The 16,338-nt window shown below is 45.2% G+C and overlaps 1 protein-coding gene across 1 annotated transcript in view; it reads left to right on the top strand.

The window, feature by feature from the left end:
* tshz3b (teashirt zinc finger homeobox 3b) overlaps positions 1 to 7,016 on the top strand; it is a 38,043-nt gene extending 31,027 nt beyond the window's left edge. The window contains exon 3 of the mRNA XM_064976335.1: positions 2,157 to 7,016. Coding sequence (XP_064832407.1) covers positions 2,157 to 5,539 — 3,383 coding nt within the window. The 3' untranslated portion in view covers positions 5,540 to 7,016. The remainder of the gene's footprint in view (positions 1 to 2,156) is intronic.
* The last annotated feature ends 9,322 nt before the right edge of the window (positions 7,017 to 16,338 follow it).

Consider the following 16,338-nt stretch of genomic DNA (forward strand, 5'->3'; position numbering starts at 1 on the left):
TTGCATGATCAGGGTTGCTGAGGGTTGTTGAGTTGTGTGTGGTGTATTGGATTACATGTTAAGATATCCCATCTTTTGTTGCTCCGTTATTCCAATTGTGCCTTCCTGAGCATTGCCGCGTCTGTTCACAAAATGGCAGATGTCCGTTATAGAGGATGATGCATCTAAATGTAAAAGTCTATATTGTCTACTCCGGATACAATAATCGTGTAAATCCCTAAGATTTATGCATATACATTCTTCAGAAACGTTGTAACACGTTAAGTCGACATGCTTCCAAAATAATTGCGGGTAAGAATACGTTTCCTTCTCATCCAGGAGTTGTTAGACAATGTATAATGTTAAGTATACATCCTAGACACTAGTACACACAAGGTAACCGATTCCAACTTGCTGCATGCTGATGTGTGAGATTGAACATTAAGCAGCCCGCTTGTTCAGTTGAAAAGGCTGCAGACTGCCTGGAGGCACAGTGTTTTTACTGCAGCGCAACGCCTGGGAGCTGCTGCGTGTTTCAGTGCATCTGTTTATCCCACGGCACCACACTGCCAAAGGCAACAGAATGAGCCCCCTGGCGATGGCAGAGATTCTTCCCCATGTCTGGGCTGATGCGGTGTGCTCAGACCTTCAGTACCGCACCGAGAAGGAAGTCAGCGGTAACACTGCTGGAGCGTGGTGTGTGACATGGCTGGCAGGTTCTGGAGATAGCGACCCGGTTCTGGAGATAGCGACCCAATGTCAACAGATATAACTGTACCTTTTTGAAGAGGCTGTGGCTTTCCCACGAAGCTCATAGGTTTTAGCAAATGCTTTCCGTTCTTTGAACTTTTCTTACTTGACTTCTTATTAGAATGAATATAGTAAGGACAGTATGAGATATAGGTTGTCTTTGCAACATTGGATAGTCATTTGTAAAAAAAAAATAATAATTAAATGGACATATGAATACTGTATATATATATATATATATATATATATATATAAGTAACTGCTATTTTTTTTGCTATAGCACTATAGTGTCCCGTATTAAAGCGGATATATAGGTTTCTGATAGATAATGTTCTGACTGAGATATATTCAAGTGACCTTTAGGAGTTGTTGATGATGATAGAAGTTTGCAGCGACACACCATAGTCAGTGTCATTCTTGTCCTTCGTTTACATACCTGGACAATGTGTGATGAACTGCTAGGAATCAGGAACGGTCAGGAATGTACAGAAGTAGCCCAATGTCCTGTCTATCATCTCTGCTTGTCTTCTAGCCCACTGTTTTCTGGCAGCCTCCATCACAAAATAATAGATGTGCGTATGTGTCTGCACAATGATAGAAAGTGCTTTTTTATTTGTGTGTTTCCATCTCACTGCAATCCACATTTGATTGTTTTAAACAGGAGGGATTTGAATATAAATTGAAAGCATACTCTCCAGGCTAAACTGTAAATAATAACTAAACTTTCTCATCTTTTGTAATTGAAGTAAATGTGTTTTGTTCGGAGAGATTTGTCATTGGAAACGTACATACATTCATTTTTATTTACGAATAGGCGAGCCTGTGCTGTGTAATGAGTGAAAATGCATGCTTAATTTAAATGGTGAGCGTGTCTGTTAAGAAATGCATTAGAGGCTGAAGAAGAAGCGTAAGACATATTAATTGACAGACAGGAACTGCTGTCTCGGAGGTTGATACAAGTAATTTATTACTTCAGAAACGAATGCCACCTCCAGAATGTGCTTCATTAATTTCAAATTTAGTTTTAATTTCAAGCTGTTGCCCCTTGAGAAGAATAAGGTGGCAAGTTGTGTTTGAAGAGGCATTTCCTCTCCCTCTTCTCTCTGTCTTTCTCATTCGCTGCAGTAAAGAACAAAGGGGGTGGGAGGGAGGGAGGGAGGGTGGAACTTTATTCCATTTGGAAAACAATGTAAATGCAGCGGGGAAGTTGAAATGGAATTACAGCAACAGTTTATGATATGAAGTAGTCTCGTCTGTGATCGCTTTGTTTTTCTGATATGGGAAGAATTCCAGGGCTTTGTATTTCTATCAGCTGTCTGATTTGCAAGGCATCGCAAGAATGTCAAATTGGAGATCTTCATCATTAGACATGGTGGTCCTGTGGTAATAACAATCCTCTCTCTCTGTTTCTCTCTCTGTTCCCTCAGCGTATGCCCCTGAGGATGAGAAGGAGGCTGCCCTGCTCGACGAGGACCTGGAGGGGGAGGACTCTGCCGGGGAGGAGGAGCCTGCGGTCAAGTACATGTGCCAAGACAAGGACTTCCTTTTCAATGACCGGCCTGGTTTCCATGACTCCCCCGTGGCCGACTTCTCCGGCCATGAGTTGGACAATGAGTCTCACCTGAGTGAGTCCAGTGACCGCATGTCAGACTTTGAGAGTGCCTCTCTCAAAAACGAGGAGGAGGTCGCGAAGGTGCCCCTAACGTCCTTGTCGCCATCTTCCTCTGTCATGATGGCCACCACCACAGCTACAGCCATGGAGGATGGCGCCACCACCGGGCCAGACAGCCTGGAACAGATGAAGGCCATCTACACCAGCTTCCTGACCAACTCTTACTGGTCGTCTCTGAACTTCAACCTCACCCAGCCGCCAGCGGTGGAAAAACCTCCACGCAGCCACAGCAGCAGCAGCAGTAGCAGTAGCAGCAGTTGTGGCAGCAATGGCAATGGTTACGACTGGCACCAATCCGCCGTGGCCAAGACCCTCCAGCAGGTCTCTCAGAACCAGAACCGGCTCATCCACCCAGCAGCGGAGCAAAACAACCTATTCAGCACCGTGCAGCTCTACCGTCAGAGCACGAAGCTCTACGGCTCCATCTTCACAGGTGCCAGTAAGTTCCGCTGCAAGGACTGCAGCGCTGCCTACGACACGCTGGTGGGGCTGACTGTACACATGAATGAGACAGGCCACTACCGCGATGACAACCACGAGACAGACAGCGACGGCACCAAGCGCTGGTCCAAGCCACGCAAGCGATCCCTCCTGGAGATGGAAGGGAAAGAAGATGCCCAGAAGGTCCTGAAGTGTATGTACTGTGGACATTCCTTTGAGTCTCTGCAGGACCTCAGTGTCCACATGATTAAGACAAAACACTACCAGAAAGTGCCTCTGAAGGAGCCAGTGACTCCTGTGGCAGCCAAGATCTTCTCCTCCGCCCGGAAGAGAGCCCCCATCGAGCTCGACCTCCCCAGCTCCCCAGACTCCAATGGGGGCACCCCCAAAACCTCCCTAAATGACCATAATGACCCCCTACAGAAGGCATCCAACCCCTACATCACCCCAAATAACCGTTACGGCCACCAGAATGGAGCCAGCTATGCATGGCAGTTCGAGTCCAGGAAGTCCCAGATCCTGAAATGCATGGAATGTGGCAGCTCCCACGATACACTTCAGGAGCTTACAGCACATATGATGGTGACCGGTCACTTCATCAAGGTCACAAACTCTGCCATTAAGAAAGGCAAGCCCATCATGGAGTCTCCCCCACCGCCCGTCCCCACCATCTCTGCCGGTGAGGAGAAATTCCAGTCTGTACCACTGGCAGCCACAGCATTCTCCCCACCTCCTCCACCCATACCTCCTCCCTCTAGTGTTTCCCCTGCCATGGCTGTGGAGATTAAGAAGGAGGAGAAGGAAGAGGAATGTATGAAGGATACCACTAACAGCAGCAAAGACAAGAAGACCGGAGATGACGAGACAGAGGAGAAATTCGATATCTCCTCCAAATACTCTTACTTAACAGAGGAGGATCTAGAGGAGAGCCCTAAGGGAGGGTTTGACATCCTCAAGTCCTTGGAGAACACAGTGACATCAGCCATCAACAAAGCACAGAACGGTGCTCCCAGCTGGGGAGGCTACCCCAGCATCCATGCTGCATACCAGCTCCCAAACATCATGAAGCTTTCACTGGCCAACTCAGGGAAGAGCTCAGCTCTGAAGTACATGTTCCCCGGAGGAGAGATCCTGTCCCAAAACGCCAAAAACCAACCTCTGATCTCCTCGCCTAGCCGTCAGACCTCTCCTCTCCCCAAAAACAACTTCCAAGCCATGGAGGAGCTGGTGAAGAAGGTGACTGAGAAAGTAGCCAAGGTGGAGGAGAAGATGCGGGAGCCGAATGTAAGGGCGTCCCCACTGAGACGAACCACACCCTCCCCCTGCAGCAGCGAGGCCGGGGAGTCAGCCAGAGGGGAGTCCCCTAAAGAGAGGAGAGGGTCTAAAACCCCAGAGAGCATCGGAGGAGGCAGCCACAAAGACTGTAACGGTGACACCAATATGAAGGAGTCGCTGGAGAATGGAATGGAGTCGGCTGTCAAATCCCCCATCTCTGCCTTGTGTGGCAGCACAGCCATTATTACAGACCACCCGCCAGAGCAGCCCTTCGTCAATCCTCTAAGTGCGCTTCAGTCCGTGATGAACGTCCACCTGGGTAAGGCAGCCAAGCCTGCTCTGCCGTCCCTGGACCCCATGAGCATGCTCTTCAAGATGAGCAACAGCCTGGCAGAGAAGGCCGCGGTCGCCGCTTCCACCCCAGCTCAGACAAAAAAAAACAACGAGCACTTAGACCGCTACTTCTACCACGTCAACAACGACCAGCCAATAGACCTGACCAAAGGCAAGAATGAAAAGAGTAGCTCCCTGGGTTCGGCTGCCCTGTCGTCATCCACATCAACACCCTCCTCTGTCTCCCCCTCCTCCACAGCCACCATGGCCAAGGCCTCATCTGCTGTGGCTTCATTCATGTCCAACTCCCCGCTGCGTGAGAACGCCCTGTCTGACATATCAGACATGCTGAGAAACCTGACAGAGAGTCAAGCCTCTAAGTCCTCCACGCCCACCAGCCTGTCGGAAAGGTCTGACCTCGAGGGTTCCACTCAAGAGGAGCTAGAGGAGATCTCTCCAGCCCAGAAACGCAAGGGCCGGCAGTCCAACTGGAACCCCCAGCACCTGCACATCCTACAGGCCCAGTTCGCTGCCAGCCTCCGGCAAACTGGCGATGGGAAGTACGTGATGTCAGACCTGAGCCCCCAGGAGAGGATGCACATCTCCCGTTTCACAGGCCTCTCCATGACGACCATCAGCCACTGGCTGGCCAACGTCAAGTACCAGCTGAGGAGAACCGGAGGGACGAAGTTCTTAAAGAACCTGGACTCAGGCCACCCAGTGTTCTTCTGCAGCGATTGTGCTTCTCAGATCCGTTCCCCCTCCACCTACGTCAGCCACTTGGAGTCTCACCTGGGCTTCAGACTCCGAGACCTGGCCAAACTGTCTGGAGAGCAGCTTGTCAGCCAGATCTCACGTCACACCAAAAGCCTGTCCGAAAAACTGCTCTCCAACCACTCCAACTCTCACTCCCACGCCCACTCCCCATCTCCCTCCCCTGACGAGGACGGCAGCAGCACCTCGTATCAGTGCAAGCTCTGCAACCGGACTTTTGCAAGCAAGCACGCAGTCAAGCTCCACCTGAGCAAGACCCATGGGAAATCCCCAGAGGACCACCTTATGTATGTCTGTGAGCTTGAGAAACAGTAGCACTAAGCTGTGGACATGCTGCACTCTCTCTCTCTCTCTCTCTCTCTCTCTCTCTCTCCCGTTCTCTCTTGGTCTATCTTTAGCCTTTCACAGACATTTCTTTCGAAAAAAGGCCTAGAAACTATTAAGTGATGAAACTGCACAAAGATGCCATAGAACTACTGTTTAGTTTCGGCACATGGTTTCTGATTATCTTTAAGGTCGACTCACTCTGGCCCAAGAATCTTTTGTTTGTTTATGCTCTCCTTTTTGCTGTTGTCACTGATGAAACATATGAAGGTTAAACAATATTTTAAAATGAAGTGGTATGTATTTGAAAGTTGTGTAAATTGGATTTGATTTCTTTATATTTTGGCATCATTGAGATGCGATAAGCTGCATGCATAAATTAAACAGTTTAGTTAAACATTTGGTAACTAAATCTGGTGCACTTTTTTTTTTCTCTCTCTCTCTTTCGCTCTCTTTTTGTTAATGTGACCTTTATGTGCTGGTGTCAGTCAGCATCTGAAATTTAACCCTCTGAGTACGGCCAAGCACTTCCACCCGAATGATCCAAAACCCTTATCAAAGCAAAACATTTTAGATTGGAATTGACCGAGCTATTGTGTCGTGTGTAAGATGCACAGTGAAAGCACCACATGTCCCTGTCCAACAGCCAATCTCTAAAGATGCATCGTATGTGATGCAAAATCTCAATCTGAAGTCGTTTACTTTGTTTAATCAGGGGCCTCTATGAATTCAGGTCTATGTAAAAATGTATATAAAAACATATATACTAATTCCTGTCTAAATTATGCATCATTTTTATATTTTTAATTTAAGAGGAGTATGACTATCTACTGGTGCACAATATATGAAGACATTAATGAAATTGTTTTGCACAATAGTTTTATAAATATGTTATTTAATCAAATGATGTGAAAATAAGAGGAACAAAATTACCCAGAACTCTTTTATTTCCACCTCGTGCTCAAAGGGTTAAACCTCTAGTACAAGACAGTACATGTGCCGGTATTTGAACGTTAAAATATAAAGGTTGTACAAAAGAAGTTACTGTAAGAAGTAATGAAGAATTCCACATGTAACCTCTTATTTATAAGCACTCTTGGTTGTCGTTTCATATCGTAGGATGCCTTTGGATTGGTATTTCTTCTTTTTTTTCTGTCTAATTACTCTCCCACAATTCCGCACTGCAGCTTTATCTTTTTGGGATATGAAAGGTAACCATGGTTACCTCACCTCTGATTGACAGTTCTGCTACAATTTTGGCAGTTAATTTGCTAAAGTAACTGACAGCTGCCAGTGTACAGAAATCTTAGGTGTAAAATATTGGCATGTAAACAGCACAGACACTGTTATGCATTCTGTGCCGTGTTTTTGTTGTTGTTGTTGTTGACAATGAAGCACCCATTATATGACTTCATATAACCTTTTTTTTCTACTGCAGCATTAAAGGAAACAGTTTTTTGCAATAACACTGTGTGTCGTGGCTCACGATTATGTAGGTGCTGTGAGTTTTCTAATGAGCACATTAAAAAATGAAATTGTTTCTGGCGGGTGATGAGTTCTAGACGAGTTTACAGTGAGTGGCAGGGCCCTGCAGAAGATGAAAGCTGTCACACCATCATCCTGTGTGTTTCCACAAAGCTCTGCCTGGAGCGTGAATAGCCTATGGGCCATATCAGGGGCCTCAGAGACAGACACCACCCAAACACTATAGTGGTGGCACCAGTATAATCATCAAGTGTGTGTGTCAGTCATACATTCCTCTCCATTCAAATGTGTTGGTCTACGTAGGAAAAGGAAAATCGAAACCACATACTGAATACTGAACAACAGGTAACTCCGAGCTGTGTGATAGGCCCTTCCCCCTCCATCTCGTTGACTGGATGTAGAGGATAATTGCATAAACCCTGGCACTAGCTGTCTCATCGGCACCATTTTATTCCCCGCTCTGTAATTAACCCAGACTTCCATTTTGTGTGTACAGTAGATCAACAACAACAAAAAAGAGGGGAGACCGTTGTTTAGGCCTCATGGAGGGTGACAACAATGCAGCAACGATGAGCTCGTGGCTTTGGAGTCCTATTCTATAAGCAACAACAATTAAACGCAGTCTATCAGTACAGTTAGTTAGTTGGTTACAGACACTAGGCCCATTGCATGTCCATGAATCAGAACATTCACACACAATAGAGGAGGTAGAGAAGGAGGATTGTTTCTCAACTGTTACTCTTTTGTCCTTCTGGTCTGTTCTCTTCTTTGAGCTGCTGAATATGTTTTGCGTCAGGGCCTGTCACCAAAACCACCTCACAGATAAACTCCTACACACAGTTATAGACCAACATCCACACACACACACACACACACACACACACACACACACACACACACCCTTCAGGAGCCAGGTAGAGGGACTTCATCCGTGGTGACAAGGTGCCGCTGTATGTGAAAATGTCACAGCCGTGCCTGACGTCTGGCGCAGTATTTAAGGCTCTCATTAGTCGCAAAGAAAATACGCGTGAAATTGAAGTGTAAGAAACGTATTTTCTCTCCCCTCTCACATCCAGGGAGCGCAGAGTAGGCTGGGCTTATTAAGGTTGAAAACAGGCGTGCAGGAGACAATGTGTAGCCAGAAGCTGCACACACACACACACAGACTCGCACTTATTCACTATGTATTCCCTACAATCCCTCAGACGACAGGCTTCATCTCTACAGATAGATGTGTGGATGTACTCCGTTTAAAATGAATACCGAAACAACAAATGGTCATGTGTGCAGGATTTTGGATAAACTTACTTCTTTTTTTTTACATGGCGTGAGTGCTATGCCAAATATGAAAAAAATGAAATATCCATGTGAAATGAAAGGAATGCACTGGCTCAAATACGCTATGGAGACTAGCATATTACTTCTGTTTTGGATATGTACCTTTGTGCTTGCACATTACTGCGCCATTGTACCCAACACAATGCAAACGTCGACATCCTCCAGGGAGGAGCGTACAGCACAGCACAGCCGATGTGCAACTTTAAGCTGCTCAGACTCCTTAATGTAGCGAGGTGTACCGCAGATTCAGATAGCTTTATCAGGTGTAATGTAATACGCCCTCAGTGGATCCACACTGCACAATGGATCCACACTGCATAACACAGACAAAGCCCTTACAACAGGCAAATGCGCACGTCTACAAATACGATGTGATTCTCCTTCCCAGCTAGCAATTCACTGTTCTTCTGAGGATGCTTTTAGGGCTTTCGAGGTTCTGAATACTGCTGCCCTCATTTCATTTGTTCAATTGAGTGTTCCTGAAACTGCACTACAAAAGCATTCCATGGAGTGAAGCCCCATTTTCAGAAGTGATTCCTTAGACGTTGACGAGGGGAAATCGTTCTGATTAAGACGTGTGTCACCTTCTGCTGTTAGGCTACAGGGATTTCAAATGATAAGCAAATGCAAACACAGGTGTTCAGGTTGCACACAAAAGTACACATACACGTGCCGTGAAATATGTTGCCCAGCAGGCTCGTGGAATCGCACGCTCACACACGCACACACACGCACACACACAATAGGCCTGGATTTATTCTCTCCACTGTTGACCCCATGTTGTACAATGTCTGGAGAGGCCTTTGAGTTTGAAGGGACTTCTTTAACTTCTGTTATTTACATGCCTAATAATTCACTTCTCCAACAACACCTTCACCTTGGAAGCAGTCCCATTAGACATGCTAATTTAAGGGGGGACCTGTAAATTCTCGAACGCCAAAAAAAAATACTAATGTGAAAAATACTGGCATGCGTCTAAATCACGGGCGTGTCCCGCTGACCTGACCGTTACCCCAGCCTGCAGAGAGAGGGAGGGAGTGGGGAAGACGGAGGAAAGGAGGAAGAGTAGAGCGGGGGCTTGTAATGCACCACTGTAGATCTTCCGGCCGTCACGTTACCAAAGTATCTTAAAATAACGTGTGTGATGAATGTGCAATTTCCTTAATTTACGGGGCTGTGGTGTGCTCAGGGCTACATGCTGGATGGAAATCTTAAATGGGGCTTGAACAGCACTCCTCACAACAAGAAATCAATATGCCATGCAGCTTAGGGAACTATCTGCTCTGGCCAAGGAGTGTGGGGGTAATTTCCTCTAAACGCCACATACACTGTTCACACCACCACAAAAAAAGAATCTCACACACACACACACAAGCATAAACACACATGCTCTGTGTGTGTGGATTCAATAGAATAATGACACCTGTGTTCTTTATTGCAGAACAGGGGACAAACATAAGCTCTATGTAACAACAAAGACCATAAAGATGTGCAGCTATATTACACCACGGTCATCACCCTAGATAAGACAGAAATGGCCCTCAGGACTGCATAGGCCTACATGCCACATATAGGCCTACATAGAATGGCATGAACTTAGGGCTACAGTTACAAGCACCCGCAGTGAATACACACACATACAAGCAAACACTCAGACAAAGTGGCAAATTATAGCATTGTTTGGCATACTGTCTTCACAGAACAGGAATAGATTCATGGCTGAAAATGTTCAGTATTTGCGGAGGCTATCTATTAATCAGTTTGGATATGCCTTGGTAACAACATCATTCCAGTGTGTCTTTGAAACATGATGAAATGGAGGCCTCAGGGACACACTGAAATGATGCATTTCTACTGCTGTCATATCATAGCCACGGTACTGTCCTCATGACACTGGTCATGCTCTTTACTTACCCATCTGCCTGGTGGAAGTGGAAGGGTTTCTGATGGCCACTGGAACCAGAAGGAACAGCTCTGGTTGAGTTGTTGCATGGTGCAGAGAACTGCTCCCTAATGGAGTTTGATGGAAATGCAGTAAGTTCGCTTGCCAGGCTTATTTCAGTAATGTATCTATTGCATTCATTTGACTCACATTGGTGGCTCGCTTTTCCACGTACATGTATGTTAGCTACCTAGTGCTGCTAACCTGGGTAAATGCAAGACCGTACTCATTAGGCATGCTTGCTGAAGGCAAATCACAGCTTTAGATTTCTTATAGTCTTAAAATTATTATTTTCTTCCACCCGTTCTGACCCTTAACCGATTGAAGCTATCCACATGAAGCAATCTTCCAAATGTGTAGACTCTCGCACCTTAGATTGCTTGATAGTTTTTACACTTCTTTTTAACTACGACACATTATTGTATCATCTCCAATGCATTTCAAGTACAATGAAAACGCCATTACACTTGAACTCTTATCAATTCCAAACCAACGTTGAGATGTTCAGACTGACCGGACTTAGGTTGCTTGTCAAAAGCTTTTTGATACCATAGATACTTAAAAAAAAATCCTAAACCATAGGAATACAGAGGTAGCTACAGCATTCAAAATGGCCCTGTTCCTTGGCCAATTAAGCTATATGACCAACTTTAAAAAGTTCAGACTATCCTAACTTCAAATTCTTAAAAACTTTTATCAACTATAGCTATGTGAATGTGCATAAATTGTCATCAAATAACCCACCAACAGTATTGAACCAATTAATGTCAGAGACACCAAACCAACTTTCACATGTTCAGGCTATCCTAACTTATATTCTTTTAAATGTTTATCAACTATAACTGTATAAATTAGCGTCAATTAGTTCAGGCTATGCTATCCTATCAATCAATAGATCCTTCACAAGCTAGAAAAGGAACCACATTTTCTTCAGGAAATGTACTTTTCTAGTTGTTTACTACATTCGCGACACTTTTGTACTATAACCATGTTAAACTTCAGAAAAAGAAAACCCAAACCATGCCTTCTACTAGTGAGCTGGGAAGATCCCCGAAAGAAAGTAGGTTTGCATAACTTCTGATAATACAGATATGAATGAAATGGTAACATAATCCTAACCAGTGGTGTATATTGTGTTGGCACTGCCATAGCACACAATGGTATAGGGGATGAGCAATTACGATATCTAAAGTGAGAATACGCTATGAAAGTGACGTGTTCAAAGTATGTCCTACTTCCGGGTCATGTCCCATAACCTCTTGACTAGACTTCCAGATTCTATCATCAAATTCACAAAAACAAGGTTGTTTAAGATATATACTTTATATGTACATTCATACTTGTAATCGTGTGTTGACTTGGTCATACCCGATGCCTTTTCTCAAAATATTCCACGATCAACAAGTAAGACACATTGCTGAAAGTTAGAGAAGTCTAATTTGGACTACATCTCCTAACCTACTACTTTGATAGCATGCCAGAGCGTGCCTGCTCAAGCTGAGGACTTACAGGACTGTAAGAGCCCATCAGTTACAGGCCGTTTGATACGTTTTATATTAGATTACGCTGATTGTTTTTTGCTGAACATTACCTGCCATTACTTTTTTTAATGCAAAAAAATGTTTTGTTTGTAGCTGTCAAAAATGTGTAGTTCATGTGTGTAGTTCTAGACTTTGACGATGCAAAAAAATATATATACATCTCCCCTTTTTCTCCCCAATTTCGTGGAGTCCAATTATTAGTAGTTAGTATCTTGTCTCATCGCTACAACTCCCGTACGGGCTCGGGAGAGACGAAGGTCGAGAGCCATGCGTCCTCCGAAACGCAACCCAAATAGGCTGCATTGCCTTTTAACACAGCGCGCATCCAACCCGGAATCCAGCCGCACCAATATGTCGGAGGAAACACCGTGCACCTGGCGACCTGGTCAGCGCCCACTGCGCCCGGCCCGCCACAGGAGTCACTAGTGCGTGATGAAATAAGTTTATCCCTACCGGCCAAACCCTCCCTAACCCGGACGACGCTGGGCCAATTGTGCGTCGCCCCATGGACCTCCCGGTCGCGGCCGGCTGCGGCAGAGCCTGGGCTCGAACCCAGAGTCTCTGGTGGCACAGCAAGCATTGCGATGCAGTGCCTTAGACCACGACGATGCAAATTTCAGGCTCATTTTTAGCCTACAAAACCAGGAATACGGAAGTAAAATTGACACGTCACTAGCACGTCATGTAGAATAGAATAGAATAGAACTTTATTGTCCATAATGTAGCCAACAGCAGAAATGTGTCTCCTGCTCTGTTCTCAAGACAGCACACATAACGGTATACAGTTGAGAAGAGTGTAGGGTCAAGCTACAGGGCAGCACCACTGGATGAAAAGCGAGTTGTGGGGTTAGGGGCCTTGCTCAAAGGCCCAACTGTAGGGGAATGTCTTTAGGATGTGAACATAGTAGCCCTCGAGTTGCTCAACCAATTCCCCCTTATTTTTCTAGCACCTGGCCAGGGAATTGAAACAGGCCATCTTTCGGTAAAACGTCCAGCTCCTTAGCCGCTGGGCTACCTACCGCCCTGAGTAGGCTATTATAAATTGCTATAAGTGTATTAAGGAATTATATGTGTATGCCTCACAGAAAGTGCTACCAAAAACAACACAATCTAATGTAGGCATAGTTCTGCAACACAGTTCCTCGTCCGTTATCCACTGTAATAGACCTCGGGTGGAGGTTAAAACCCTCTCAAGCAAGACTATCCCTTTCACATTGTCACTGAAGGGTCAAGCAGTGTTCTCCCACAGTGCTGCTGTCTAGTTACACAAACATGGGCCTGGCTCTGCTGACCTGTCACTCACCCCTGTGAACCTCTTCACAGGGGTCAGCTAATGGCTGCAGGCTGCCACCCTGCCAATGGTAGGGAACAGAAGAGCTATAACTGAACTGATGTCTGTTATCTGTTCCCAGGTCAGCCTTGAGATCTTTCCATGTTCTAGGAAATGCCTCACCAGTCAACAGAGTTAACAGAATCGCCTCTTTGAACCTTCAAGCGCTTACTTTTCCCCCCTGAAGTGCTGTAAGACAATATTGGTGGCTGAGTTCATACTTTATCCCTTACTAAATAGAATATGTTCAGTTCCAGAAAGATGATATCTGGCCCTAGCCTATAGATACAATATTGAAAGTGTGCTTGGCTTGTTGCTCTAGCTTTCATCAGATAAGATGTGATGTTGTCTGGTACACCGCTTACATTCGTGTTGCATCTTCATGTATTTCCTTCTTATACAACAAACCTGCAAACGCCCTGCAGCTACAGCCTGTTAGGGCTTCACGGTAACTATAACCATGACTACATGATGGTTGTTTTTTTATTGTTAATCGCTGTTGGTTCTGCTGTTGCTGTTGTTGTTGATCATAGTTTTCTATAGGCCTACTCTTTCTACTGCAGCTATTGTTGTTTGGGATTTCAGGAGTAATACATAGCTGACCAGTATGGTTTGTGGCAACATTTTAAGTGAGACGCTATTAAGAAAGAGGACAAATCAGTTTATCAGCGAAATGGATCTGTAAGTGGCTATTGTTCCTATCCGTCCCAGTGATCACAAAGGGTGGGCTCAGTTCTCCCAAGCTTTTTTTCTCCCATTGACGAATGTGAGGAAGCTGTCCCCCCGCCCAGCCTCCGATGTGGAAATATCTTCCCAGGTCAGAGGTCAGACAGCCGAAGTTAGGTGATGAGGGAAAGTGCTTAGCACCATTTAAAATGACCCCCAGTCCCCATCCCACCCCCTGGAGCAATGTCCATCACTATCTCCTACTCTGGAGGATGTTGAGGGCTACACCAGTACACAGGGTCAAGCATCATCCTGCCCTCCCTCCCACTAAGGTACTAATAGAAAAGAAACGGTATCATTGGTTCAAATCCATGACCCCACTCTATATGAAGAGTCATTTTTCTATTTTAATAGCCTGAGCAGATATATGCCCCAGGGGTGTCTCAATCTTCATTATGATTGTGCCAGTAACACAAAGAGAAATAGAGGACTGTTTTAACACATATTGTGGTGCATTGTGATCTTAATACTGTTGCCTGCAACGAAAATGACACTAAATGATCTATCGGATATTCATAAGAATTTGCTCCTAGGTGAACATATTTAGTTCCATCAATATTTGGAATGAACCAAGAGACAGTGAGATAGTTGTATGTGCTATGATTACATGTGTTTGTCAACATTGCAACACATTTCCTATTACTCCCAAATAACAGAAACGAGAAATTGCACATGTATCCACGTTTTAATAAAACATTTAATGCAATGTGTTGCTTTGAGTGATCATGAATGTAAATGCACTGTAATATATCAATGAGATTGCATTGGTATGGTAATATCAAATGGACTAAGATCAAATTTGAATTCTGTGATCTGTTTTGATGAAGGGTAGGTTTAGTGATATCATGTGTGTCCCGTGGGATGGCTATGTAACTTTTGGGATTAAACATGGTGGGTGGGTGGGAGGATGGGAGGGGGGTTGATCCTGCCCCAATCTGAGATCCTCTCTATGGCTGACCTCCTGGGATGACACCCGCTCACCAGTCCTCTTAAAGCTCGTTATCACGCTTAAATTATTTCCTCCCACAAGCACCTTAATTAACACACGTCCGGACCACGTCTGGTCGCACAAATTGATTACAGCATCAGACCCAATGTCTGCAGTGCTGAAGCTATCACGGAACAAAGGACGAGCAAACCCGGAAAGGCTCACAGGCTTGGAATCATGTAGAAAACGCATTACATATGCTAGACGTTGTATGATATAACTGGCTCTGTTTTTCCACAATCAAATGCTAATGGAGGATGGGATTTAATGTATGCATATAGACCGAACAAAGGACAGCAGTAATCAGCCCATCTTTCCCACAGAAGTCTTTACCAGTGCTGTGGTGCTGCCTGGGCTGGGTAATTTCAAGCTTGGCCTCAATCACTGGCATTAGACATAATTTCAGTCCTGAAGGGGTTAATTAAGGGCTGCGTGAAAAGCCTGAATTAATTGGCTCATGTCCGAATGAGAAGAAGAAGAGAAAAAAATACATCTTGGCGTTTTTATACATTAGAACAGCTGACAGCAGTTAATTGCCACGGACATAAATAGAATCTCAATAATGAAAGAAGGGGAAAAAAAGCACGATAGAAAATATACTGAACTGAGTGGAAGTAGAGGTGAAGAATGCACCTTCTAAATGGGGTCAGTTTGTAAACCACGGGTAGGCTCCCTCTGTTTTAAAAAGACGGAGTGGACAAGGGAGGAGAGGGAGGAGTGGTAGGTGTGTGCAGAGGGAAGGAACCTCTCTGTATTGTGGGTATTTTAAGTGAAGGTGCAGTGACGTCCGTCACGCCTCAGTGGCCATGAAACAGAGTCGGCAAAAAAGATGAAGGAGTGCTCTCCTCCTGAAAGGCTCATCAGGACTTGTCATCGCTCTAATGAATATCATTTAAATTGCTTTGTATATCGCAGTGAGTTTGGATGTCGATTTAATTTGCGCATGTGTTTGAGTTCTTCTGCTTGGCTAGGCGAATGGAGAGCGCTAGACTAATGAAAAGAGAGCTGGGGTGACAGCGTGATGAGACTCGACCTGATCAGATGGGTTTGAAAGGAATTTCTGACAGAGAATAAAACACACACACACACGCGCACACACACACACACACGCACGCACGCACGCACGCACGCACGCACACACACACACACACACACACACACACACACACACACACACACACACACACACACACACTGCATTTCAGGATGTAACTGCAGAGAGGTTTGTGTTATCAAGGCTCCTGGTGCATTGTGGGAGCTGGAGCACTGCACCTGTTGTAATTTGCAGATATCCCCTGTTGTGGGATGCACTAATGATTGTCGGGGAGCATCCCAGAGCTAGGGATATGTCAAATAAAACCACAAGTCTTTCCTGTGGATGAACCATCCCTGTTTTTAAGCATGGCCTTATCAAAATGAAATTACAATATATGCTGATAC

This window comes from Oncorhynchus masou, chromosome 1 (genome assembly GCF_036934945.1).
Source record: "Oncorhynchus masou masou isolate Uvic2021 chromosome 1, UVic_Omas_1.1, whole genome shotgun sequence".
Lineage (NCBI taxonomy): Eukaryota > Metazoa > Chordata > Actinopteri > Salmoniformes > Salmonidae > Oncorhynchus > Oncorhynchus masou.